Source organism: Palaemon carinicauda, chromosome 19, assembly GCF_036898095.1.
Source record: "Palaemon carinicauda isolate YSFRI2023 chromosome 19, ASM3689809v2, whole genome shotgun sequence".
NCBI lineage: Eukaryota > Metazoa > Arthropoda > Malacostraca > Decapoda > Palaemonidae > Palaemon > Palaemon carinicauda.
The window spans coordinates 8,555,352-8,578,382 of NC_090743.1; the positions used below are offsets into that span (position 1 = coordinate 8,555,352).

General features: G+C 40.2%; 1 protein-coding gene across 2 annotated transcripts in view; it reads left to right on the top strand.

Annotated features, from left to right (window-relative positions):
* Window positions 1–780: 780 nt before the first annotated feature.
* LOC137658137 (kinase D-interacting substrate of 220 kDa-like) overlaps window positions 781–23,031 on the top strand; it is a 35,309-nt gene continuing 13,058 nt past the window's right edge. Inside the window, exons 1-8 of one of the 2 annotated variants that reach the window (XM_068392821.1) lie at window positions 781–932; window positions 2,360–2,469; window positions 4,646–4,759; window positions 6,752–6,835; window positions 9,807–9,911; window positions 10,232–10,327; window positions 10,506–10,595; window positions 17,589–17,675. In XM_068392821.1, coding sequence (XP_068248922.1) covers window positions 2,364–2,469; window positions 4,646–4,759; window positions 6,752–6,835; window positions 9,807–9,911; window positions 10,232–10,327; window positions 10,506–10,595; window positions 17,589–17,675 — 682 coding nt within the window. In that variant the 5' untranslated portion in view covers window positions 781–932; window positions 2,360–2,363. The remainder of the gene's footprint in view (window positions 933–2,359; window positions 2,470–4,645; window positions 4,760–6,751; window positions 6,836–9,806; window positions 9,912–10,231; window positions 10,328–10,505; window positions 10,596–17,588; window positions 17,676–23,031) is intronic. The other variant, XM_068392823.1, reaches the window with a different exon arrangement.

Sequence of the window (23,031 nt, forward strand, 5' to 3'; positions counted from 1 at the left end):
CTTAGTTAATGTTGGTCGAGAGATGTATTGTGTTCTGTCAGGCAACATTTAGGATTGAGTGACTGTTGCCTTTTGGGCAACGACTGAATACGGGTATGATGAAATCATTTATTTCTTAAGGTCACGTTCCACTGCGGGGCTTTTGTGATTTTTTTTTCTTCACACACTAGGGCACAGTGTCTTGAATACTTGTACTGTTCAAAGGACACCATGCCAGTAATGATATCCTTCATCTATTATATGATTTTACAATTTATTCACACAGTCTGTAATAAACTACTAAGAAAAACGACCTTAGATTTTCAGTTAGTGGGCTTGGAAAATTACAGGAGAATTAGATAACGTTTGTTATTATTTCTTCAGCAAATGATTTATACTGTACTGAAAAGCAATAAACTTCATACCAGGTTAACTTGACACGTCCTGAATCATAGAACCATCTTGTTATTAGAAAATATTATAGTGAAATAGTACTCGGGAATCCAAGAAGCATTTTTTTTTATTTTAGGTCGAAAGCTGAGATGTTATCAAGGTATTTCATCAGATACAAATCCACACATCGCTTTAGAAATTGAGTTGAAAATTTAGCTTGGTAACGAAAGACATGGGATTTCTTGATGCGAAGAAGAATAACAGACATTGGCGTGGATCCAACAACATCCCATTCCCACGGCTACGAGATAATTATTTACTGCCTACGGCTAAGAAAGACCTTGACAGAGTTACCGCCTTACAAGAGGGCACGGGTTGACCTTTCGTAACCAGATCTTACTGGTGTGGAAATTCTAAGAAAACTCATTAAACCGGCTCTGCGGAGTGGGCGGGTCCGACTCTCCGAGGCTGCGAGGCTCCTTTGATGGAGCAGTCTTGACTCTCTTGAGTCCGTGAGATCTCGTCGTTGAGTGACACACGATCAGCTGTCTGAGGCTAAGGTAAAGTAATCACATCTTTCCTGATATGTGACGATAAATTTAACCTTGAAATTCTCCTTCACTCATATTAAGTTTCTTTAATACTGAATTTGTGTATTTCTATATCATATAATTCCCGTCGAAGGTTTGCTAATGATTACTTGCAAGTTTTGTTGAAGAAAAGGTTCATAAAGTGATCATATACGTTTTTGCTGAAGGGTCCCTGATATGTTTGTATATATGTATATATATATATATATATATATATATATATATATATATATATATATATATATATATATATATATATATATATATATAGCTCTCTCTCTCTCTCTCTCTCTCTATAGCTCTCTCTCTCTCTCTCTCTCTCTCTCTCTCTCTCTCTCTCTCTCTCTCTCTCTCTCTCTCTCTCTCTCTCTCTATATATATATATATCAATTTATCATCAAGAATATAAAAGTAAAAGTCATCGTACGGTTATACGAAACATCTTTGGTGGGTCATCCACACTCAGATTACGTTCAAGTAGATGGTAGTGCAAGTGAAAGCTTAAAAGGCCATCAACAAATCAGGTGCATTGCAATAATCTGTTATATTATATACAAATGTGTATATTATAGTTGTATATGTTTGTGTATGCGTGTGCGAATGTATGTGAGCAGAAGTAAATGACTTTGACGTCCAAGTTAATATTTAATATACGAACAAAAATGGCAGTATTATACAGAGTAGGTTGTTAGACTGACTATTTTCGGCCTATTGGTAACATCTCGTAATGTTGATCGCCAGACTGTGGTTCGAGTCCTGTTTAAACTCGTTAGCTCCTTTAGTATCTGCAACCTCACCATTCTTGTAAGTTAAGGATGGAGATTTTGGGGAGCCTATAGGTCTACCTGCTGAATCATCAGCAGCCATTGCTTGGCCCTCTCTGATCCTAGATTGGATGGAGAGGGGCTTGGGCGTTGTTCATAATGTACATATTGTCAGTCTCTAGGACATTGTCCTTCTTGCTTGGGCAGTGTCACTGTCCCTTGCCTCTGTCATTCATGAGCGGCCTTTAACCCTTTAAACTATAAAATGCAAGTCAAGGATAATTTTTGTATTGGAATGATAAATTGTTCCTAATTTCTCGCCGTAGTTTTTATACAATTTAAAACTGCTCTCCTTCCCTCTTTATCTGTCTATAATTTCGTGTAATAATCCCCATAGCAACACCAGAAGCAATGTTAAAAACGCTTTCCTTTCGGTAGGACTTAATCAGAGAAAGTGGGGAGAAGATGAACCAAACAAAGACATATGAAGAATTGTGATCAATACGAAACATTTTTCATTCACTTTAGGTTTCCTAAGGTTCTTTTACCATTATCCGTACGACATTTGTTTAATACCTCTAGAACTTAAATCAGAATTTATTAATCACACAAAATATTTTTTATTTCCACCAGAAAGATGCTTCCAAAAGGTCTGAAGAATGACATCCAGATCCTGTTTATTATTTGGATGGTAATTACTGGCTGGCATGCAAGTGTTGCAGCTCCCGAGCCCGGACCTCAATGTGAGTATCATTTATGTTTACATATTCAATTACAGTACAGTATAAGATATCAGAACCTGCCATTTTTTTTATTCTTTCGACCTTATTAGTCCCATTGCATAGGAGGGTCGGCAGCTTGACTCAACTATTTCTATATAATCCTGCTCCTTGCATCATCCTCTCCTAGTCCCACCCCACCCATATCCCTCCTCACTACATCCATCCTTCTAAGCCACACCTCAACACTGGCATCTTCTTACCTCTCATGATTGGTACCACATCCTTCCCTTTTAATACATGGCCATAGTATCACAGATGAAATTCCCGAACATTCTCCTGTGCTTTTCATATACCACACATTCTTCTTATATCTTGACTATCGCTCCTTTCCAGTAGTGCTATTCCAGTAATCATCTCACCGTCCTCATCCTGGTTCCTTTCAACCTCCTCTCCTCTTTCTTCTCAAGTGCCCAAGCCTCTGCCCCATACTGGCTTGATAATTTAACTGTCCTATACATCTTTAGTTTGGATCTTAATGGCATTTTCGTATCTAAAACAACTCTAGTTATTTCTCTTCATTTTCATTATGTTTCTTTCACTGTCCCAATGGTTGCTCAGTATCCCCCTCCCTTCTCTTTTATTAGTTATCCCAAGTAGTTAAACTCATTGTTCTATTTCAGCCCTGTGCTATTTTTCACTTAAATGTTTACTTTTGTCCTTCTCTACACTTAACTATTAGCTCAGTCTTTCCTATGTTCGCCTTCAATTCTTATCTTCCTAGGGCTCCTTTCCATGTTAAACCACTTCCTTGCAGTTATTGTTCTGTGTCTGCCAAAATGAGTAATCCTCAGCAAACATAATTTCCCACAATTCTTCGTTGTTCCTCAATTCTAATAACAAAGTGTCTTTAACGACGAGGAACAGGAATGGACTTGGAAGAGATCCTTGGCAAAGGCTAGCTTCCACAGAGAATCCCTCAGTCTCCCCATATTTTGTCTGTATGGTGGTTCTTGCTCATCATACATCCTCCTGACTAACTTTACCAACTTCTCCGGTACTCTTCTCGTTCTCAACAACAATATACTAAACTTCTTCGTTCCCTCATCCTATGCCTGTTTTAGATCCACAAATCACATGTAGACTTTACTGTTTCTTTTTAGATACTTCTCTTTGACTTGTCTTACTATAAAGATAACCTCCGATTTGCTCTTTCCTTTCAGAAATCCAAACTGCTTCTCATGCATATCTATCAAGTCTCGCAGCCTTCTTTCTACTGTTCTTTTTAGTATCTTGGATACAGGCCCCACAAGCTTTATACCTTTGTAGTTCCCACAGTTTAACATGTCTCCTGCTATATTAGCATCATAAAATAATATGGCTGGTATTTTACTGTTATTGAATCATGCTATCTAATAGTTCTTTTGAATTCTTCGGAGTAGGAAATTTGGTGGTAAATTCTTTGAATCTTTATTTGTATGTTGAAGTGATAGTTGCGATTTTGACCCATGAATTTCACTCAATTATATTGTGATGCCACTTTCTATGCCCTTTTAATCTGACATGTAAGGTTAGAGTACAAATTGTTAGAGCCTTTTTGGGAGAGAGCTTTTGCATGTGTCTTATTAGGTTAAGCATAATTTCATTACATTCCATGTCAGTATTTTATAGTCAGCAGACTTGAAAAGTAATGCAAGAATAGAAGACTTTTAGGAGACAGAGCAACTTTATTAATTTATCTGTCTTTTAAGTTAGTTACTTCATATCTATCACATATTACACATTATAGTGTCCCATGACTCCTCGCTGCTGGGAGGAAGGGCGATGGTGGCTGGTACAACACACAAACATAAGCTACTGGGGTCTAGACGTTGACAGGCAGGGCAGCCGGCAAGGACTATGGTCCACCCCAAATGCCAACGCAAAGTCCTTCAAAAGAAGGCAACCGTGTTACCCCACACGAATGGGAAAAAAGCACGCTAATAGAAGAAGAATGGTCTATTATAAATTGTACTTATGTTTTTAGTTACTATTTAGAGATCATTGGCTTACTTCAATTTTGTATGTAATCATACTTAGTGTAAAATAGGATTTTTTCTCACAAATATTATCTAAGCAGATGATCTTCGCTAAGTAACAATGCAAACGTTGGGAGAAACCATCCACTCTGTATAAATCATATGTTTCCTTTTCCTGCTAGCATCGCGTTCTTCACGTACTACTGGAGAAAACCTTGCCAAGGAAGCAGAGAAGGGGAACTTGGAAAATGTGAAAGATCTTGTTTCAAGAGGAGCTGATGTCAATTATGGTAGTGGTATGTATAACTTCTATAGATCCATTCTTGGAAGCATACAGGTTATTGCAATCGGAAACATTTGAAATTCGAAATCAACTCTAAATACTCCGTTAAGATGTGAATAAATGAAAAGTACCAAAGACAACTGTATTGATGTGAAGTATTGCCTGATTTGGTAACATCGTATTATTTTATTCATACTCTTTAGAATATTCATGGTTTGCTTTAAGAAATGGGTAATCAATAGTTTCTTAGTGTTAGGGCTCTTTTTATGCGTAAACACATAAGGCTTCTGAACGATGATGTAAACTTCTAGTACAGTCATAGCTCTCGACATGAAAGAATCTGGTTACGAAATTTTCACTCTGTGTAACGAGATGCGAAGAGTTTTACGACTTCCATCACAGAAAATGTTTCAGGCAACAAAAGGAGGTACGGCACAAGAGCCCAACCACGTCAGAGAATGATTTTAAAATTCGCTCGCCGTCAGCCTATAAACTTGCCACCATCCTCCCGCGCTTCCACTGGTTATCTCACTACTCAGATGCTAGTTACAACCATAAGATCCTGCTCTACTATTGGTCAGCATCTACTGTACTGTATCGCATCATGGCTCTACGCATTTGCATCCCTATTTGTTTCTGTCCGGGTAGCAGTATTGTACACGTTGACTTAGTGTTTGTGATTTCGCTTTCGCAACTATTGTACTTTATTGTATGTGATATTATGTTACGTTATTAGACATGGGTCACAAGAAAGTTGCTGATGTCCAGGGAAAGAAGAGGAAGATGCTTTCTATGGAGACGAAGATGGAGATATCAAGAAATAAAAAGCTGGCATGCGGTTAAGTGTGATCGCGTAGGAATATGGCCAAAATCTGCTTACGATAGGAACGATCCCGCGTAATTTCAGGGAAAATTTAAGAAGCAGCCAGAAACAAGCTTCTTTGGACGAACTTTCGAAAAGAGGCCTTGGGTACTAGCAGGCCAGACGAAAGATAATAAACGAAAGAAAAGTGGCTATGTTTAAGAAAATACGTAATTTAATTTAGAGAATACAAAACGTAAAGTAAAAAAACCACACTAAATTAGAAAAAGGAAAAAAAAGACATTTTGTTTTAAATTTATTGTAAAGTTAAGAGTTAATATTTCCTGCCATTTGTTAATGCGTTTCCTAAAATTAAGTGTTTACATTTTCTGCCACTTGTTAACGCTTTCCGTCATTTGTTATCCTCATCTACCACCCTGCCACATCGCCATCGGACATTACCTCACTCCAAAGGTAAGGTTCCACATTTTTGTTACTGTACTTTTACTGTTTGCTCTAATTATACATTTCTTTTACAAGTAACCAATGGTCAAGTTATTATTGAATGATCCAAATAATTGTACAGTCAGTCTTTGAGTGCTGTATAGTGGAGTGTATGAGTGTATCCTTTTTATAATAATTTAATGCTGTGTTTTTGTAAGGCCTGGAACGAATTAGGCTATTTACGTGTATAAGGCGATTCACGAGACGAAAAAATCACAGTACGAAAGCCACTAAAGAACCAATTAATTTCATGTCGTGAGTCATTACTATTTCTTATGATCCACCCATACTTTATAAATAGGTACATTTTGCATGCCTAGCCATTGTTTGGCCCTATGATTTGCTGCTTTTATTCTTTATTAAGCTAATTACTTAAAGAAGAATTTTGGAAGATAAATACAATATGCAATTTCGATTTCTCTTGTATTTCAGCAATCAATTCAGAATTAGAAGTAAATTTTGAAATATTCTATTTTTCATTGCCTCCTTTCTTCTCTGGGCTACTTTCCCTGTTGGAGCCCGCGGGCTTATAGCATCCTGCTTTTCCAACTAAGGTTGTAGCTTAGCAAGTAATGATGATAATAATAATAATTCCTTTTATGCAGTTTATGTATGTACTTATGTTACATGATAGATACATACTTGTAATTTATTGTTTTATACCCATAATTAGTGTATACAGGCTTGCCAATGTTACAGGAGTCCCTTTATGGAATGCTGCTAAAGGTGGATACATCGAAATCGTCAAGTATCTCCTTGAATCTGGTGCAAACCCTGATGGAGGCAAGTAGGATTGTTGTCCTATTGCTGGTATTTGCCTTTCTGCATTTGCTGTGCTTTCAAATTAATGTGCATAAATGTTTTATTCGGTATGTATATACTTTCTCTCTCTCTCTCTCTCTCTCTCTCTCTCTCTCTCTCTCTCTCTCTCTCTGCTATGTTTTACAATGATTTCATACCAACCCGTTGTGCAGTTGTGCAGCCCAAATTTGTTTCAAATTTCAATTTGCAATATTATCCAATAAGATAGTTGACATCATTACCGAGGAGAAGAGAAAAAAATATTTTCTAAGAAATCACTAAAACAACAGTCTCTATTTTTCTCAACCTCGCAAGGAAAGTTGCATGCAGAAACGAACGAACTGACTCCATAAACTTCCAGCCATCCACTGCAGTTGGGAGATTTGCTCGAGTTTTCTTTTCCATCAACTGTTATTACTCCTCTCATAAACAAATATCATCTAATAACATTTTACTAGGCATTGACCTTTTTGTTTAATTTGGTTAATTTTGGGGAGTAGCCAGCACAAAAAAAAAAAAACAACAAATGGGGACTCTTCTCTTGGCTCCTCCCTCTTTGACGAGGGATTCAGCCGAGTTTTGGCTGGTACTGCTAGGGTGTCACAGCCCAACCGTTATCCACCACAAAGGAAGCGTCAAATGCCGAAGTCCGTAGTGCTGCTATCTCAGCGGTCACCAAGGCGACCGTAGGAAGTAGCAAGCCCTATTGAATCTGCATCACAATTGCTCGCCATTCATTCCTATTTCTAGCACGCTTTTTTGCTTCGCTCACATCTATCCTCCAATCACCTAGCACTTTCTTCACTCCATTTATCCACCCAAACCTTGGCCTTCCTATTGTACTTCTCCCATCAAGTCCTGCAATTATCACCTTCCTCAGCAGATGGCCATTTTCAATTCTCTCTACTTGGCCAAACCACCTCAACACATTCATATCCACTCTACAGTAGCTGCTAATTAATTTCTTACACCCTTTCTCACCCTGACTACTTCTTTCCTAACCCTATCTAATTGAGATACATCAGCCATACTACTTAGTCACTTCATCCTGAACACATTCAATTTTTGTCACTCCGTCACTTTCATTCCCAACAACTCCAATCCATACATCATAATTGGTACAATAATTTTCTCAAGCCACTCTCTTCACTGCCCCTAACACTTTACATCCTTCATTCACTCTCTGATGGACATCTGCTTCCACTCCACCATTTGCAGCAACAACAGACCCCAAGTACTTAAACTGATCTTCTTCCTCAAGTAATTCTCTAATCAGCATGGTATTCAAGCTACTACCCCCCTCCCTTTTTGTGAATCTCATAACCTTCTCTTACCCACATTAACTCTCAGATTCCTTCTCTCACACATCCTCCCAAATTCTGTCATTAATCGATTCAGCTTCTCTGAGTCTGGACCCAATACAGTATCATCTGCAAACAACAACTGATCCACCTCCCACTGACGATCACTCTCATCTATCTGTTTCAATCCTCGACCAAGTACTCAAGCATTCACTTCTCTCACAACTCCATCAACAAACAAATTGAACAAATATGGTGCCATCACACATCCTTTTCTCAACCCTACTCTCACTGGAAACCACTCACTCACTTCATTTCCAAACCTAATATAAGCTTTACTACCTATGTATAAACTTTTCACTGCTTGCAACAACCTTCCATCAATTCCATATAACCTCATCACATTCCACATCGCTTCCCTATCAACTCTAGGGTAAGTTTTCTCCAGATCCATGAATGCAACATACACTTCCTTACCTTTTGCAAGATATTTCTTGCATGTATACCTGACTGTAAAAAACTGATCTCTACATCCCCTACCTCTTCTAAAGCCTCCTTGCAATTCTAAGATTGCATCCTCTGTTTTATCCTTAATTCTTTTAATTAGCACTCTACCATACACTTTTAAAACCACACTAACAAACTAATTCCCTTAGAATCACAACCCTCATGCACATCTTCCTTACCTTTGTATCGCAGAACAATACAGGCACACACCCAGTCCACTGGTACCAACATGAAACATACATTAAACAATCTCACCAACCATTCAAGTACAGCCACACCCCCTTCCTGTAACATCTTAGCCCTCACACCATCCATACCAGGTTCTTTTCCTGCTCTTGTTTCATCTAGGGCTCTCATCACTTCCTCATGTAATATTTTTCTCATTCTCATCTCTCATCACTGGCACTTTAACAATCTGCGACAGCAATTATATCTGCCTTCTTATTATCTTCAACATTCAGCAACCTTTCTAGATATTCAGCCCACCTTTTCCTTGCCTCCTCTCCTTTCAACAACCTTCCATTTTCATCTTTCAGTGTTTCTTCACTTTTTGATCCACCCTCCTTACTCCTTTCACTTGTTTCTAAAACTTTTTCTTATTCTCTTCATACTAACGACCCAATCCCGGACCCCACCTCCAGTCAGCCACCCTCTTTGCCTCAGCTACCTTACGTTTTACTTCCACATTTTTCTCCCTATATCTTTCATGCCTCTACACTATTACTCTGCAGCCATTCTTCAAATAATCTCTTTTTCTCTTCCACTTTCATCTTCACTCCTTCATTCCACCATTTACTACCCTTCCTCATGCTTTCAAAATGGAATATATCCTCTTTAAATTCAAGTCATGTCATAACAGAGCATAGTTTTATACTTTGCTTTGCTAATATGAATTTCACTAAAAATTACTGATTCCTGCATAGGTAGTAGCGATAACAAGATGAATCCAAGCTTAAAAGGAATAATCTATTTCTTATTCATAAAAATTACAATCTTGTATAAAAACAATTGCAATTAAATAAATGGAAAATATAGTAAAATATAACCATAAACCCCTATTACAATGAATAAAAAAGAGAACTTTTTTGTAAGCAGAAAAATTAGCTAAATAAGATAGGAATTTGAATGCTGACCTTTTTCTACAGATGAATCATTTAAGGGTGGAATCGTTGCAGTAGCAGCCGAGCACAACCACTTGGATATTCTCGACCTCCTGATAGCATCTGGTGCCAGTGTAACACCTGGAATATGTAAGAACAAGTTTCAAATATACTATATAAATGAGCTCATTTACAGTAAACTCATTTCTCTTATGTAGTATTGAAATGTAAATTCCAGCTTCCCTTCCTTTTGTTTTGTGATAATTGTTTATGTCTTTTGTGCTTTGTATAAAAATAGCATTTTTTTCTTATAATGATTAAAATTAAGGACATAAAAGTAATTTCTGATGTGATGTACCTGACCAGTTATTTTCTCCTCATGCCTCTCTATTTATGTCTTACAAATATTCAACTAATACCTCAACTTTTACACTGAATTGAAGACCGTTCAAATTCTCAATATGTTACAGATGGTAGTGATGTATTATTTAGAGCTGCCGAAAACGGACACGTAGAAGCTGTTCGTAAGTTGATCCAGGTCGGAGCTAATGTGAATCATGGTGATGGTAAGTCTTCTGAAATTTATTTGATACTTTGTACTTCAAGTTAACCATTATTTATTTTGTAACTACAAATCATTATATCACTCCTTATTTCATACTTAAAATTCACATAATTTTATACAGATGTGTTTTCCTAAAATATAAAACTTTATGAGTCAATTCTTACTGTCTCTATTTGCAGGGTTCTCGCTACTAAATGCTGCAAAAAATGGTCACTTAGAAGTCGTCAAAGCATTTATAGATGCTGGAGCTGATGTCAATGCCGGCGAAGGTGAGTTGTGTATACAAGTACTAAAATAGCTCAGAATCCATACGTATACAAGCAAAGAAACAATTTAGATTAAGTATAGGTTTGTATGTACGGAAATGAGAGTAGTTAAAGCTAATTTAAGGGGATTGGTCCCTCTTACCCTACATGGTTACAGGTCACCTCTGGACACAAAATACCAGTTTCAGATAATTTTAGGGAGCCTTTAGTTAGACTGGATAGTTAGTAGAAAACCTTCTGCAACAGAAGGCTTGCAAAATTTTATGAGAAACTTTTATACATACTTGCTAGTGGTGCTAGCTGTCTTCAGATTGCACGTTTTGTTAGTTTTCGACCTTTTATTTATGCTAAGACATTCTGAAAAAATTATAATTTCACCATAGTTTTGTTCACTTACTTCATCCCTTCCCCAGTTTCTCTGATTAAGTCCTACCCATAAGAAAGCTTTTTCAGAATTATTTCTGGTGTTGCCATAAGGATTATTAGATAAAGATAGGGAACGAGAGCAAATTTTAAATTGTGAAAAGAACCTAGAAAGGAGTTATAAGCAATTTATCATTCTGATACGAAAATGACCTTTCACTAGCAATCATATTTTTCTCCACATGATACTCGACATACTTGTCATTGGGCTCTCACCCTGATAAATCTTTGAGACAGACCAAACATATTTTATTTTCTGGCAATGGAGTCCAGAAGCATAAAATTAAAAGAAGATCGACATTTTTGTGTTAACATTCCTGATCCGCAGCAAAATTAGTCGTAGTAACCTCCTGCAATGTGCATATGTCCATGTTTTTTTTTTTGGTGGGGGACTCAAAGGGGGTGCTTATTGCCTTACTTACCTTATTCTATGTTTGGGTTCCCCCAGGTCCCTCAGTGTGAGGCCCCTCGTATATCCACCAGAGAGTTGCTAATGCATCTTCTGGTGTATTTTGCATCTTCCAGTTTTGGATGGTCTGGGATGCATCTTAGGTATTTATCGAGATTTTTCTTAAATAAATCTATGCTCACTCCTGATATGTTTCTTAGATGAGCTGGCAGCGCATTAAATAGTCGCTGCATTATCGATGCTGGTGCGTAGTGGATTAATGTCCTGTGCGCCTTCCTTAGTTTTCCTGGTATAGTTTTTGGCACTATTAATCTACCTTGGCTTGCTCTTTTTATATTTTTAGCTCCATGATGTTTTCAGTAATTCCTTCTATTTGCTTCCATGCTTGTATTATCATGTAGCGTTCTCTTCTCCTATCTAGACTGTATAGTTTTAAAAATTGCAGTCTTTCCCAGTAGTCAAGGTCCTTAACTTCTTCTATTCTAGCAGTATAGGACCTTTGTACACTCTCTATTTGTGCAATATCCTTTTGGTAGTGTGGGTACCATATCACATTGCAGTACTTGAGTGTACTACGTACATAAGTTTTGTAAAGCATAATCATGTGTTCAGCTTTTGTTTTAAAGTGTCTGAATAACATTCCCATTTTTGCTTTACATTTAGCCAACAGTGTTGCTATTTGGTCGTTGCATAACATATTCCTATTTAACATTACACCAAGGTCTTTAATTGCTTCCTTGTTTGTGATTGTCTCGTTATTAGGTCCCTTGTATGCATATACCATTCCTTGTCTGTTGAGAGACAATAGTTATTAGTCTTACTAAGCTGGTAGGTAGAATGATTTTGAAAACAGAATTGAATACTTGATTCATCAATAAACTCATGTATTACATATAAGGGATTGTTTGGATCATGTTTGATGAACTAAACACAACACGCATTAACCCATGAATGGAACTTTTTTTTTTTAATGTTCATGAGTGGATCTTGTTTCAACCGCCCATGAGTGGACATTGTTTCAAATGCCCATGAGTGGACCGTGTTTTAAGTGCCCATGAGTGGACCTTGTTTTAAGCGCCCATGAGTAGATCTTGTTTCAAACGCTAATGAGTGGACCATGTTTCAAGTGCCCATGAGTGGACCTTGTTTCAAGCGCCCATAAGTGGACATTGTTTCAAATGCCCATGAGTGGACCATGTTTCAAGTGCCCATGAGTGGACCTTGTTTCAAGCGCCCATGAGTAGATCTTGTTTAAAATGCCCATGAGTGGACCGTGTTTCAAGCACCTAGGAGTGGACTGTGTTTCAAGTGCCCATGAGTGGACTGTGTTTCAAGTGCCCTTGAGTGGACCTTGTTTTAAGTGCCCATCGTGGACATTGTCTCTAGCAAAATACAAAAGAACAGAACGTGGACTTGTATATGCATATAAATACATGGGCGAGATTAACCTATTACAGGTGCCACAATCTATCCAGGCAAAATAAGCCACGCCCACCTTTTGACGTCAGGGCATGTTTCATCTGCTCACGGTAGTTCCTCGATAGTTCCCTCTTAGCGCAAGCACAACCTATGTTGTTCAACAAAAATTTCAGTAGATTTTGGCTTTTATCTTCTTTCTACGCTCTTTTGATTATATCTCCTGCAATTATCCGCCACAGAAACATAACACTGATATCTATAACTAGAAAGAAGGCACTCTCTTCCTTGTATAACTCTTTATTTAGTCAAAAGGATGACTGATGAGTCACCTGGAACACATAAGATACAAACATAAGTAATAGAAGATACAAACATAAGTAATAGAAGATACAACCATAAGTAATGAATAAACTGAGGTAAATGACATATTTATATATCTCCTTTCCCAAGGGGAAATTTTAAAGGATACAAATAAAACTTGAATGGCTGGTAACAGCAACTTGTGAAAGTTATGTAATAGGCCTGATTGCCAAAATATGAAAATATCAATAGTTTTTGGAGCACTTAATCAGTTCACATAGTCTGATTAAAAATTATATATGCAACTTAAAGGCCATTCATCAATGGCATTTCCATGCACATCATATGAAGACCTTATCTCTCTTCCAAGGGGGGGGGGGGGGACATTATTGTGACCCACCGAAGACCCTGGGATCGAAGTGAACAGTCACACTAATCCTTAAAATGTTGTCTTAAAGGCACTGTTTCCCTAACGCCTGGTATGTTATGAGGCATAAGACGCCTCAGGGATAATGGTAGCTTAGTAACTGGTGGAATATTTGTGGGCTCTGGTGAGGATGGACCCAATGGAGTGGTGACTGGTTCCTGTTGATCTGGTAACTGTATAGGAGTTGTAGCTGTCGGCCCTGCAGGTGTGAGCTGTGGAGTCGTTGCCTCTGTACATGGGGCTTCAACTGGAGCTGTTGCAGCTTCTGGCTCAGTTGGACCCTCTGCAACTTCAGTCATGGTGGTTCGGTGCTCGCAGGCTGGTTGAAGCCGGTTCTGCGGGGTGTGCGTAGTACGGGATCAATCCTATCAGGAGGAGGCTGGGATGGTCGGAATCTCCTACGATGTTGGCGATTTCTGAGTGTCACTCTACCCGATCCATCGACTCGAATAGCATACTGATGGAACTGGCAGACCTTGATAACTGCTCCAGTGCTGTCCCAGCGTCTAGAGTGATTGCCTACCAGGTTCTGTATGGACACATGATCCCCGACTTTCAATGGTGGCAGTTGTGTGGTACGTAAGGACCACTTCTCACATTCTCGTGAGTGGCGCTTTGCTAAAGCCACCTCCGTGTTCGTGATTGTTTCTTGCCACGTGCTGTGAGGGCAATATCTACCTAAGGGGATGGGAATGGGGTCTCTGATAGTTCTGCCAAATAGGACCCTCACTGGCGAGGCCTTCATTTCCGGGTCTTCCGAGTTCTGGTAAATAAGCATCGCTCTCTGAAATTTGTTAATGTTGAGGGATCCAGCTGGTCCTGTGTTGTCAGTGAGCATCCTCTTGACGGTTCTCATTGCAACCTCAGCTCTGCAGTTAGCATGGGGATCGGCGACAGATGTTAGACGATGATGTACACCCCAAGATGACAGGAATTCTTGAATCTTGCCAGATGTGAATTGGGGTCCTCCATCTTAAGTTAGATCTTCTGGGATTCCAAATGTGACAAATAATTCGAGTAAGTGCTTTATCAGACCACTTGCTCCTGAATGAGATCTAAATACCATGGGCCAATTAGAGTATCTGTCCACTAGGACCATGTATTCAGTGTTGTTGGGAAAGTAGTCACAACAAACCTTCTGGAATGGGTAATCTGGCAGATTGATGCCACTTGGTGGTTGCATTGCATTTTATTTGGCGATCCTATGACACTGGGCACATTCTTGCCTTACTCTGCTAATGTCAGTGGAGATACCTGTCCAGAAGACCGAATCTGCAGCCCGTTGACACATCGAGTTTACTCCCTGGTGGGCAGCATGTAGGGAGGCCAGGATGCTTCTCCTTAGGGAAGGGGGTATGACGATTCTGTGTCCCATCAGGATGACACTATCAAGACAAGAGAGGCTTTGTGCATAGCGATGAAAGCTGCGAAGGGCTGGTCAGAGGTCCTGGCACCTCGACGGCATATCATTTTGCAGAATGTCTGCAAGTTCGGATAGGATTTCATCTGAAGACGTCGCCTCCCTGACCATTTCCCATGTGACCATGTTGGGGATTGAGTGTAGTGTGAGGAATGCTGCAGCATGTTCAGGGTTGTGTTCTGCCAGGTCCACAACATCCGTGGCATTGAGGGCAGAGGGTTGAGAAGAAGGCAAACTGTCCTGGCAGGTTTCCTCTTCCGTTGTTGTGGGGGGATATCGTGACACAGTATCCGGTCCTTTATTCTTCAAACCGGAGACATGTACTTAAGTGATCCGGTATGCTAATGTTTTTTCTTTCAGGAAGAGAATTTCTTCTTTCTATGACTGAAGAGTCACTCATGAAGATTTTCAACGCTTTGTCTCGTTCTGTCATCTTATAGACTCTGAACAATGCCTAAACTCGAGTGCCCTGTTGAGGGCTGCACCTAGGAATCTCAAGACCTGGACAAGGCATTCCCAGCATCCTTCGCAATAGCTCTACAAATGCATGATACAGCAAAGGAAGATGAACTCAGTTTGTAAACAACGCTGTGTGCCTAATTAATGGATACAAATTATCATCTTCCCCTCTCTGGGCACAGCACCCATGGAACTCTGCAAGCTGGCCACCTCTGTCTGTAAGAGTTATTGAGGAGTCAGGGTGTTGCAATTAAGTTTGTGCGAAGCACAGAATCACACCGCGGGTCAGAAACCAGTCAGTTGGTTTAGGACTTCCACACCCCTTAGGGTGAGTCTCAACTGTAAAGAATGAAAAGGTGAGATAGACGAGTTCAAGCTCTCATTCGAGTCCCCGCTTGCACTCCCACATCAGAAGCTGGGCAATGGCACCGTGGGATAGTGTCGGGTAGGTGTAAGCCATGCCCACCCAAGACAGTAATAAAGAGCCTCTGGGAGGTGTCTGACTGCAATGAGAATTACAAAGAGACTGAGCAACAGCTGAATAGTGAGGAGTAGGACATTTATTCTGCTTCCGGCAGACTGCATTCCGAAAATAATTTTGCATTTTCGATAGTTTTAACTCTAGTTATAGATACCAGTGTTAGGATTTTGTGAAAGATAATTATAGGAATTATACAGTAATCAAAAGAGTGAATAAAGAAGTTAAAAGCCAAAATATACTGGAATTTTTGTTGAAAAACATAATGCATGCTTGAGCTGAGCGGGAACTCTCGAGAGTGCTGGAAGCATGCCATGATGTCATAAGGTGGGCGTGGACTATTTTGCCTGGATAAATTGTGGCGACTATATTTATAAAGTATCAGATTATCATGGTACTTACAAATGTTGCAAATCTCTTTAATTCGCAGTTATCTGGAATCTATCTTTATACTTAACCATAACACTTTCCTTACCATACAATGGGATTTGAAAGTAGGTTTCTTCTGTAATGATATAAACCTAATGCAAATGCATATTGTTATCAGCTTACAACTGATACATTATGTTCCTCTTGCAGTTCTTACTATAGTCGAAATATGTATTTATTGTACATGGGAAGTGCTACTGTTATCATGTGAAGTCTCCCTTTACAATTCTTACTGCAGCTATGCATTCTATGTACTACATAGTGTAAGTACTCGCATGATCATGTTTAGTTCCTGCAGTTCCAGTGCTGCTGAAATGTGCACTTATTGTACTTAATAAATGCAGCTATTATATGTTCAGTTCCTGTTTACAATTGTTACATTCCTGAATTGTGGCTTCTTTGTACTGTATAAATATACTCGCATGATCATATCCAGTTCTTGTAGGTTTCATTGGAGTTTAAATGTTTATAAATTATTCTTGATTGGTACAGCTATTATCATGCTCACTTGCTATTTGTAAATCATACATTTTTAATGATTATCCATTGAAGATTAAAGTTTCTGTTTCTATTAACATGTTACTTTCTTCATTACAGATCTTACATCAGAAGAAATGTTTATTTATTGTAGTTGATGCGTACTTTTGTGGGTTAATTCAGTCTCTGTGTTTTGTTCTTACAGCAACTGAAATCTTTCGTAATTGACATTAATGGCATTGTTATTAATATCTGCTCAAAAGTACTGTTAATAATGTGTTTGGTTTCTTTTTGCAAAAAGTATAGTAGTGAGTTTTCTATGGCAGTTGAATAGTTCTGAGATTAGCATTAAACGTTCCTATTTGCAATTTTTACAAATACTAAATTACTGCTCTAGTGACTTTGATAATTATTGCTATTAGCGTGATTGTTCCTGTTAGCAGATCATAAAAAAGTGTTAGAACTTTTGTTCATTGTAGTAATAGTACTGTTATTAACGTGTACAATTCGGGACTGCATATCTGTTAGCATTATAGTAAACAGCGAATATATTAAATTTTCTAATGATAAAGACAAAACTCATGTTACTTTATTATTATTAATAGCATACATGATATCTGTTATCAAGGGTTTAATAATTCATAAGTACTCTTCAAATCAACTTAAAATGTTTCCTATTTCCTTGACCACCTTTATTTACTTTAACCAAAACTTTGTTTTTATTTTTATTTCTTCCTATTTCTAATACTCCTCAGGTTGGATATTGGACAACGCAGCAGAAGCTGGTCAGACTGAGGTTATGAAAATTCTTATTGCTGCTGGTGCTACGAAAGAGCATTTAGGTAGGTAAAGATTTTGTTGTTGAAATTTCACGGATTCTATCATAATGGTCGTAATAACCTCCTAACGTTTCTGTTTACTGGTGATTTTAAATTATCTTTCTTCTAAAAGCCTCAACAATCCAGATTTACAGGGGCATAGGTTAGAGGGGGAGGGGGAATACCTAATTAAAAATGCACTCTTGGCCTCTAAGAGAGGAGTGCCCCCAAATCATGGTCAGTAAATTGAAAGTATGTAAGCATACATGTAAAATTACCACCAGCTCGCTAGGCTATGGGGCTATTTACTAACTCGGTAACTGGCCACCCGTCGAGCCCCACATCTATAGCTATAATTTTATTTATAATAATTGTCAACAGCATTGGGATAGTTTTCTTGAAAATGAAATGAGAGACATTAGCAATGTTATATCCCCTTGGAGGTATAACGGGATGTCCCGAAAGTGGGAGACTACTCTTTGTCGTCTTCGCATTGGTCACACTCGGATGACACATTAGTATTTGCTGGCTGGCCAACATCAACCATCTTGCGACTACTCGTTGGTACCATTGACAGTGAGGCATTTGTTAACCGAATGCCCCACACATAGTAGTGAGAGGAATAGATATCTGTTTGAGGCTCGAGGTGAGGATGGCAGGTTTATCCTTGCCAAGATTCTTGAACATGATGTATCCTTCCATGCTAATGTTATTTCTAGCTTCATTTCAGAAGTAGGTTTTCTGAAAGATATTTAACTTTTAAAATGTCATTTATGCTTTTATGGTTTTATTTGAATATTGTTTTATTTTTTATTTACAATAAACGATATCGGCATCAATGACCTTAGATGTCAGGAGGCCAGAAAACCTCAAATAAATCAATCAATCGATCTATAGCTACACCCTTGTTCAAGAAGGAAAGGTACAGGCCATTGTGGTCATTATAGTGTATTGTTCATTTGTCATTTCAAATATTTTAGCTTGATTTGAATTTTTAAAGATATTTTATTGAGAAATTGAACATAATCCCTTACGATCTGTCAGTTGCAATTTGATTTTAGTCAAATTCAGCGAATACTGAGGTAAACTTTGTTCCGGCAGTAAATTCAAACCCTTCCAGTATATATAGGGATTATACTTTTGGCGAAGCTGGAAGACTAGCCATAAAGACTTTTAAGCGAGGTGTAACTACCACCCGCTAGTTAGCAGAGGCCTCTTCCACTCACACACTAGTGTATCTGACCCACCTTTGCTTTTGGCTTGGTAGAGAACGGACATTACCGCTCTCCACCTCCTTACCAATGTTTAGACTTTGCCATTTGGATTAATCTTTTCTTTCTGTTTTCAGGTGTGCTTGCTTCTTCCTGCCATCATTAGTGTGGACTTGCCCGGGACCTGAAGGGTGCTCCTACGGTACCTTCATGTCTTCCGCTGAGACCGACCCCCAGTTGTTGTGTCCTGCCTGCTGGGGATGGCGTTGTGCCCAGGATAACAACTGCGATGAGTGCCAGGAGTGGTCATCCTCAAAGTGGGAGAGATTTGGGCTCCACCTCAAGAAGAAGTCCAAAAGAGATTCTACGCTGCAAGGTCTTCCTCGAAGTTGAAGAAACCTTTGACCTCTTCCTTGACCCTTTGATCTTTTTCCAAAGCTCCTGTTCGATCAGTCTTTTCCGAGGATCAGTTGAGTCTGAGTGTTAACCAGCTAACACCAGGCCAACTGCGGGGTTCCAGGTAGTGGACTGTTTCTCCTAGAGAAGTAACTTCACCCCTGCCCTCGGGGGTAACTTTCTCATTGTCTGATGTCTTACAGGTTTGGCCATCGCTGGGGCTGTCAGGCCCACCTTCCAAGGATGTGTTGTTAGAGCTTCTGCAGGTGGGGCCTGAGAGGAGACATTCTCCGGTTTCCTCAGAAGTAAGAGTTTTGTCTCCTAGGAGTGCTGTTGTGGATGCCCTTGCTGCTTTGCGAAGCCCTCCTTTCACCCTCGCCTGCTCCTGCTGCCGAAGTCTGTGGTCTCCCCCCTCTCCCTTGAGGATGGGGCTGAGCAGAGATCTTGGCCTGCTCCTACCAGATATTGCTATGCCTCTTCGTCCCCCAGTCCTTCATGGAGTATCACCAACAACGAGCTCAGTGCGCCCACTTGCCACTCCAGCGACGACCCACTGTTGACGACAGCAGCCCTCGCCATAACGGTGTTTCCTCGACATCAAGGTATAGCAGTCCTCACTGCCCGCCCAGACATTCGCCTTTGCCCTTCGTCAGGAAACAGCGCTTTGATTCCAAGGAATGATGATCATTTCGCCACTCTCCCGCTCGTGAATGCCGCTCACCACATCATTTATTGCAGTTTCTGTCACCCAAGTTAGTGTTTTTATTATTATTACTAGTAGCATTATAAGTGGTATTAGCAGTAATAGTTGTAATGGCAACAACATTAGTACAGTAGTATTAGCAATGATGGGAATTCTATTGTAATTAGAAAATACAAGTAGCTATTACTAATTTTATCATAAGTATTGATATTGCAGTTATTGTTAATAATATCATCATCATTATTTATATCACTATTATAATTATTAAAATAGAAAAGAGACACATGCACGTATAATGTTCCCTTGCTAATTCGGTCCTGTTTGACATTTTTATAAAGAGGGGATTTTAATGATTTAGATTGAGTTAGCTTATAGTATGATAAAAGTACCGAATTATATGTTATATTTTTTGTACTGTATGGTACAGAAATATAATTGAGGGTACGGTACGAAATTACGGTACGGTATTTTACCCAGGTACAAAGTACGGAAAATATTCTGTAACGTACTGTACAACCAGCCTTACTGGTCGAAGGGGCTAACGGCTGGCAGGAAGAAGGCTTTCTCCCAGATTGCTCGAGGGGATTTTCTTTTAGCATCTGAAATCCTAAAGATGGATCTGTGGCTAGGATCAGTGGGGCATCAAGTTAGAACTGACTATTTGTCCAAGAATTCTACTAGGAGATCTATGAAAACCTCCCTTTTATCAGACATCCATACCAATGAGTTCCTCGCTCACCAGTAGTTAACTGTGGGCGAATGCAATACTCAGGCCCTGGGATGCAGGGATCGAAAGGTTCCACAAAGAGGTCCCTCAGGCTGAGGTATCCAACCTCAAGAACACCTTTTACGGCTCTTCCTTATTCAAGCCGGAAGAAATCAAGAGGGCAGCTAAATGCTGGAGGAAGTCCAATCATGACTCCCTTCTCCTTAGGGCCTTGACCGGGATGATCCCATGGTAAAGTCCCACCACCACCGAAGAAACAGCCGAGAGTCGCCAAACCCTCGACGACTAAGACAGTAGGGTCCTCGAAAAAGGTGTCCAAGGAGCCTTGTCCTGCACAAGACCAGAAAGGCTCCAAGTCATGTAGAGGAGAAAGAGGGAGTAAAGGGAGTGGCAGTGGTCGCTCCGCTAAGGAGGGCAATCCTCCCACTTGCTCACCTGTGCGGGGATGCCTGCAACGCCACTGGTAGACGTGGCTGCAGCACAGGGCTGAACCTCGGACAGTCTCTGTGATTCGTTTAGGGTATCGCATCCCGTTCATTCAATCTCTCCCTCTACAGACTTGGGATCCAGTCCCATCGAGCTCATTCGTGAAGGGATTCGCAAGGGAGACGATATTGGAGAAGGGCGCTCTCCAAGAGGTCCTCGATGGCTCCCCAGGCTTCTTCAGCAGACTCTTTCCTTGTGAAAAAGGCGTCTGGAGGCTGGAGACCATTCATCGACCTCTCAGCTATGAAAAGTTAGTTCTACAAATCCCATTCAGCATGGAGACGGCAGACGCGGTAAGACCACAAGACTTCATGTGCACACTGGATGTCAAAGATGCATACTTTCATGAGAACAGACAATACCAGTTCAAGGTGCTGTGCTTCGGTCGTTCCACAGCACTGCAGGTATTCACGAGTGTGTTCGTCCAAGTGTCATAATGGGCTGGCAGGATCAGCATCCATCTCCTAAGATACCTTGATGATTGGCTGATCCTAGCAGACTCGGTGGTAACCCTTCCTCAACACTGATACAGACTACTTACGTTTTTCCAGGATCTGAGGATTGTAGTAAACCTTGAGAAGTCATATCTGCTTCCCTCACAAATACTAGTATACCTCAACATGATCATAGACACTGACCTCCGAAATGTTTTTCCATCAGATGACAGGGTACAGAGGCTGAGAAAGGTAGCAAGCCCCTTCCTCAGATGAGAATAGCTTCCAGCCTAGCAGTGGTTGAGTCTCCTAGGTCAACTGACAGCCCTGGCGTGTCTCGTGACCAACGGCTGCCTCAGAATTCAATTTCTTCAGTGGCGGCTGATATCCAGGTGGAATCAGCACACAGACTCCCGATATACATTGGTCCCTATGGGACTAGAGCAGGTGACAAACCTTTGATGGTGGGTGGCAGATCAGAACCTCCACAGAGGGACTGACCTTCTCATACCTCCCCCGGAATTGATGCATTATTCGGATGCATCAAAAGAAGGGTGGGGGCCCACATGCTGCACCACACATCCTCAGGGCTTTGGTCTGAGTCCGAAAGGTACGAGCGCATAAATCTAGTGATGAAAGTAGCTTTCCTAACTCTCCAATAATTCCAACAGTTCCTGGCAGGTCACTGTGGTGCTGAGTGACAACACCATAGTAATGGCTTGTGTAAACAAACAAGGTGGTACCTTTCTGCAGCCCTTATGCCATCTAGCAGTGGAGATGTTAAGATAGACAGAAGACAACTCGGTGTCCCTATCAGCCCACTTCATTCCAGGCAATTGGAATGTTCTCGCAGACAATCTGTGCAGAGTGACTCAGATAGTGAGCTCCAAGGGGTCTTTAAATCATCTAGTAGCCAACAAAGTCCTGACTCTTTGGGGTTCCCCGACTCTGGATCTGTTCGTGACATCCCTGAACTTAAGGCTCCTGCTGTACTGCTCCCCAATCCCGGACCCTCAGGCTCTGTAGCAAGAATCATTCCAACAATGGTGGGACAACATCGACGTGTATGTCTTTTCCCTCTTCTGTCTGATGATAAGGGTGCTCAATAAGACCAGAGCATCCAACAACCTATCCATGACGCTCATAGCTCTGCTATGGTATTACGCAGAGTGGTTCCCAGACCTTCTGCAGCTCCTGACGGAGATTCCAAGAGAACTCCCTCCACAATACGATCTATTCAAACAGCCACACGTGAATATCTTTCACAAAGCAGTAGCTTCGCTTCAACTCCATGCCTGGAGACTATCCAGCATCTCCTTAGAGAGGCTTTTCACAATAGGTTGCGAAGAGGATGTCTGGATACCTGCAAAGATCTTCGGCTTCAGTCTACCAGGCCAAGTTGACTGTCTTCTGTGGTTGGTGT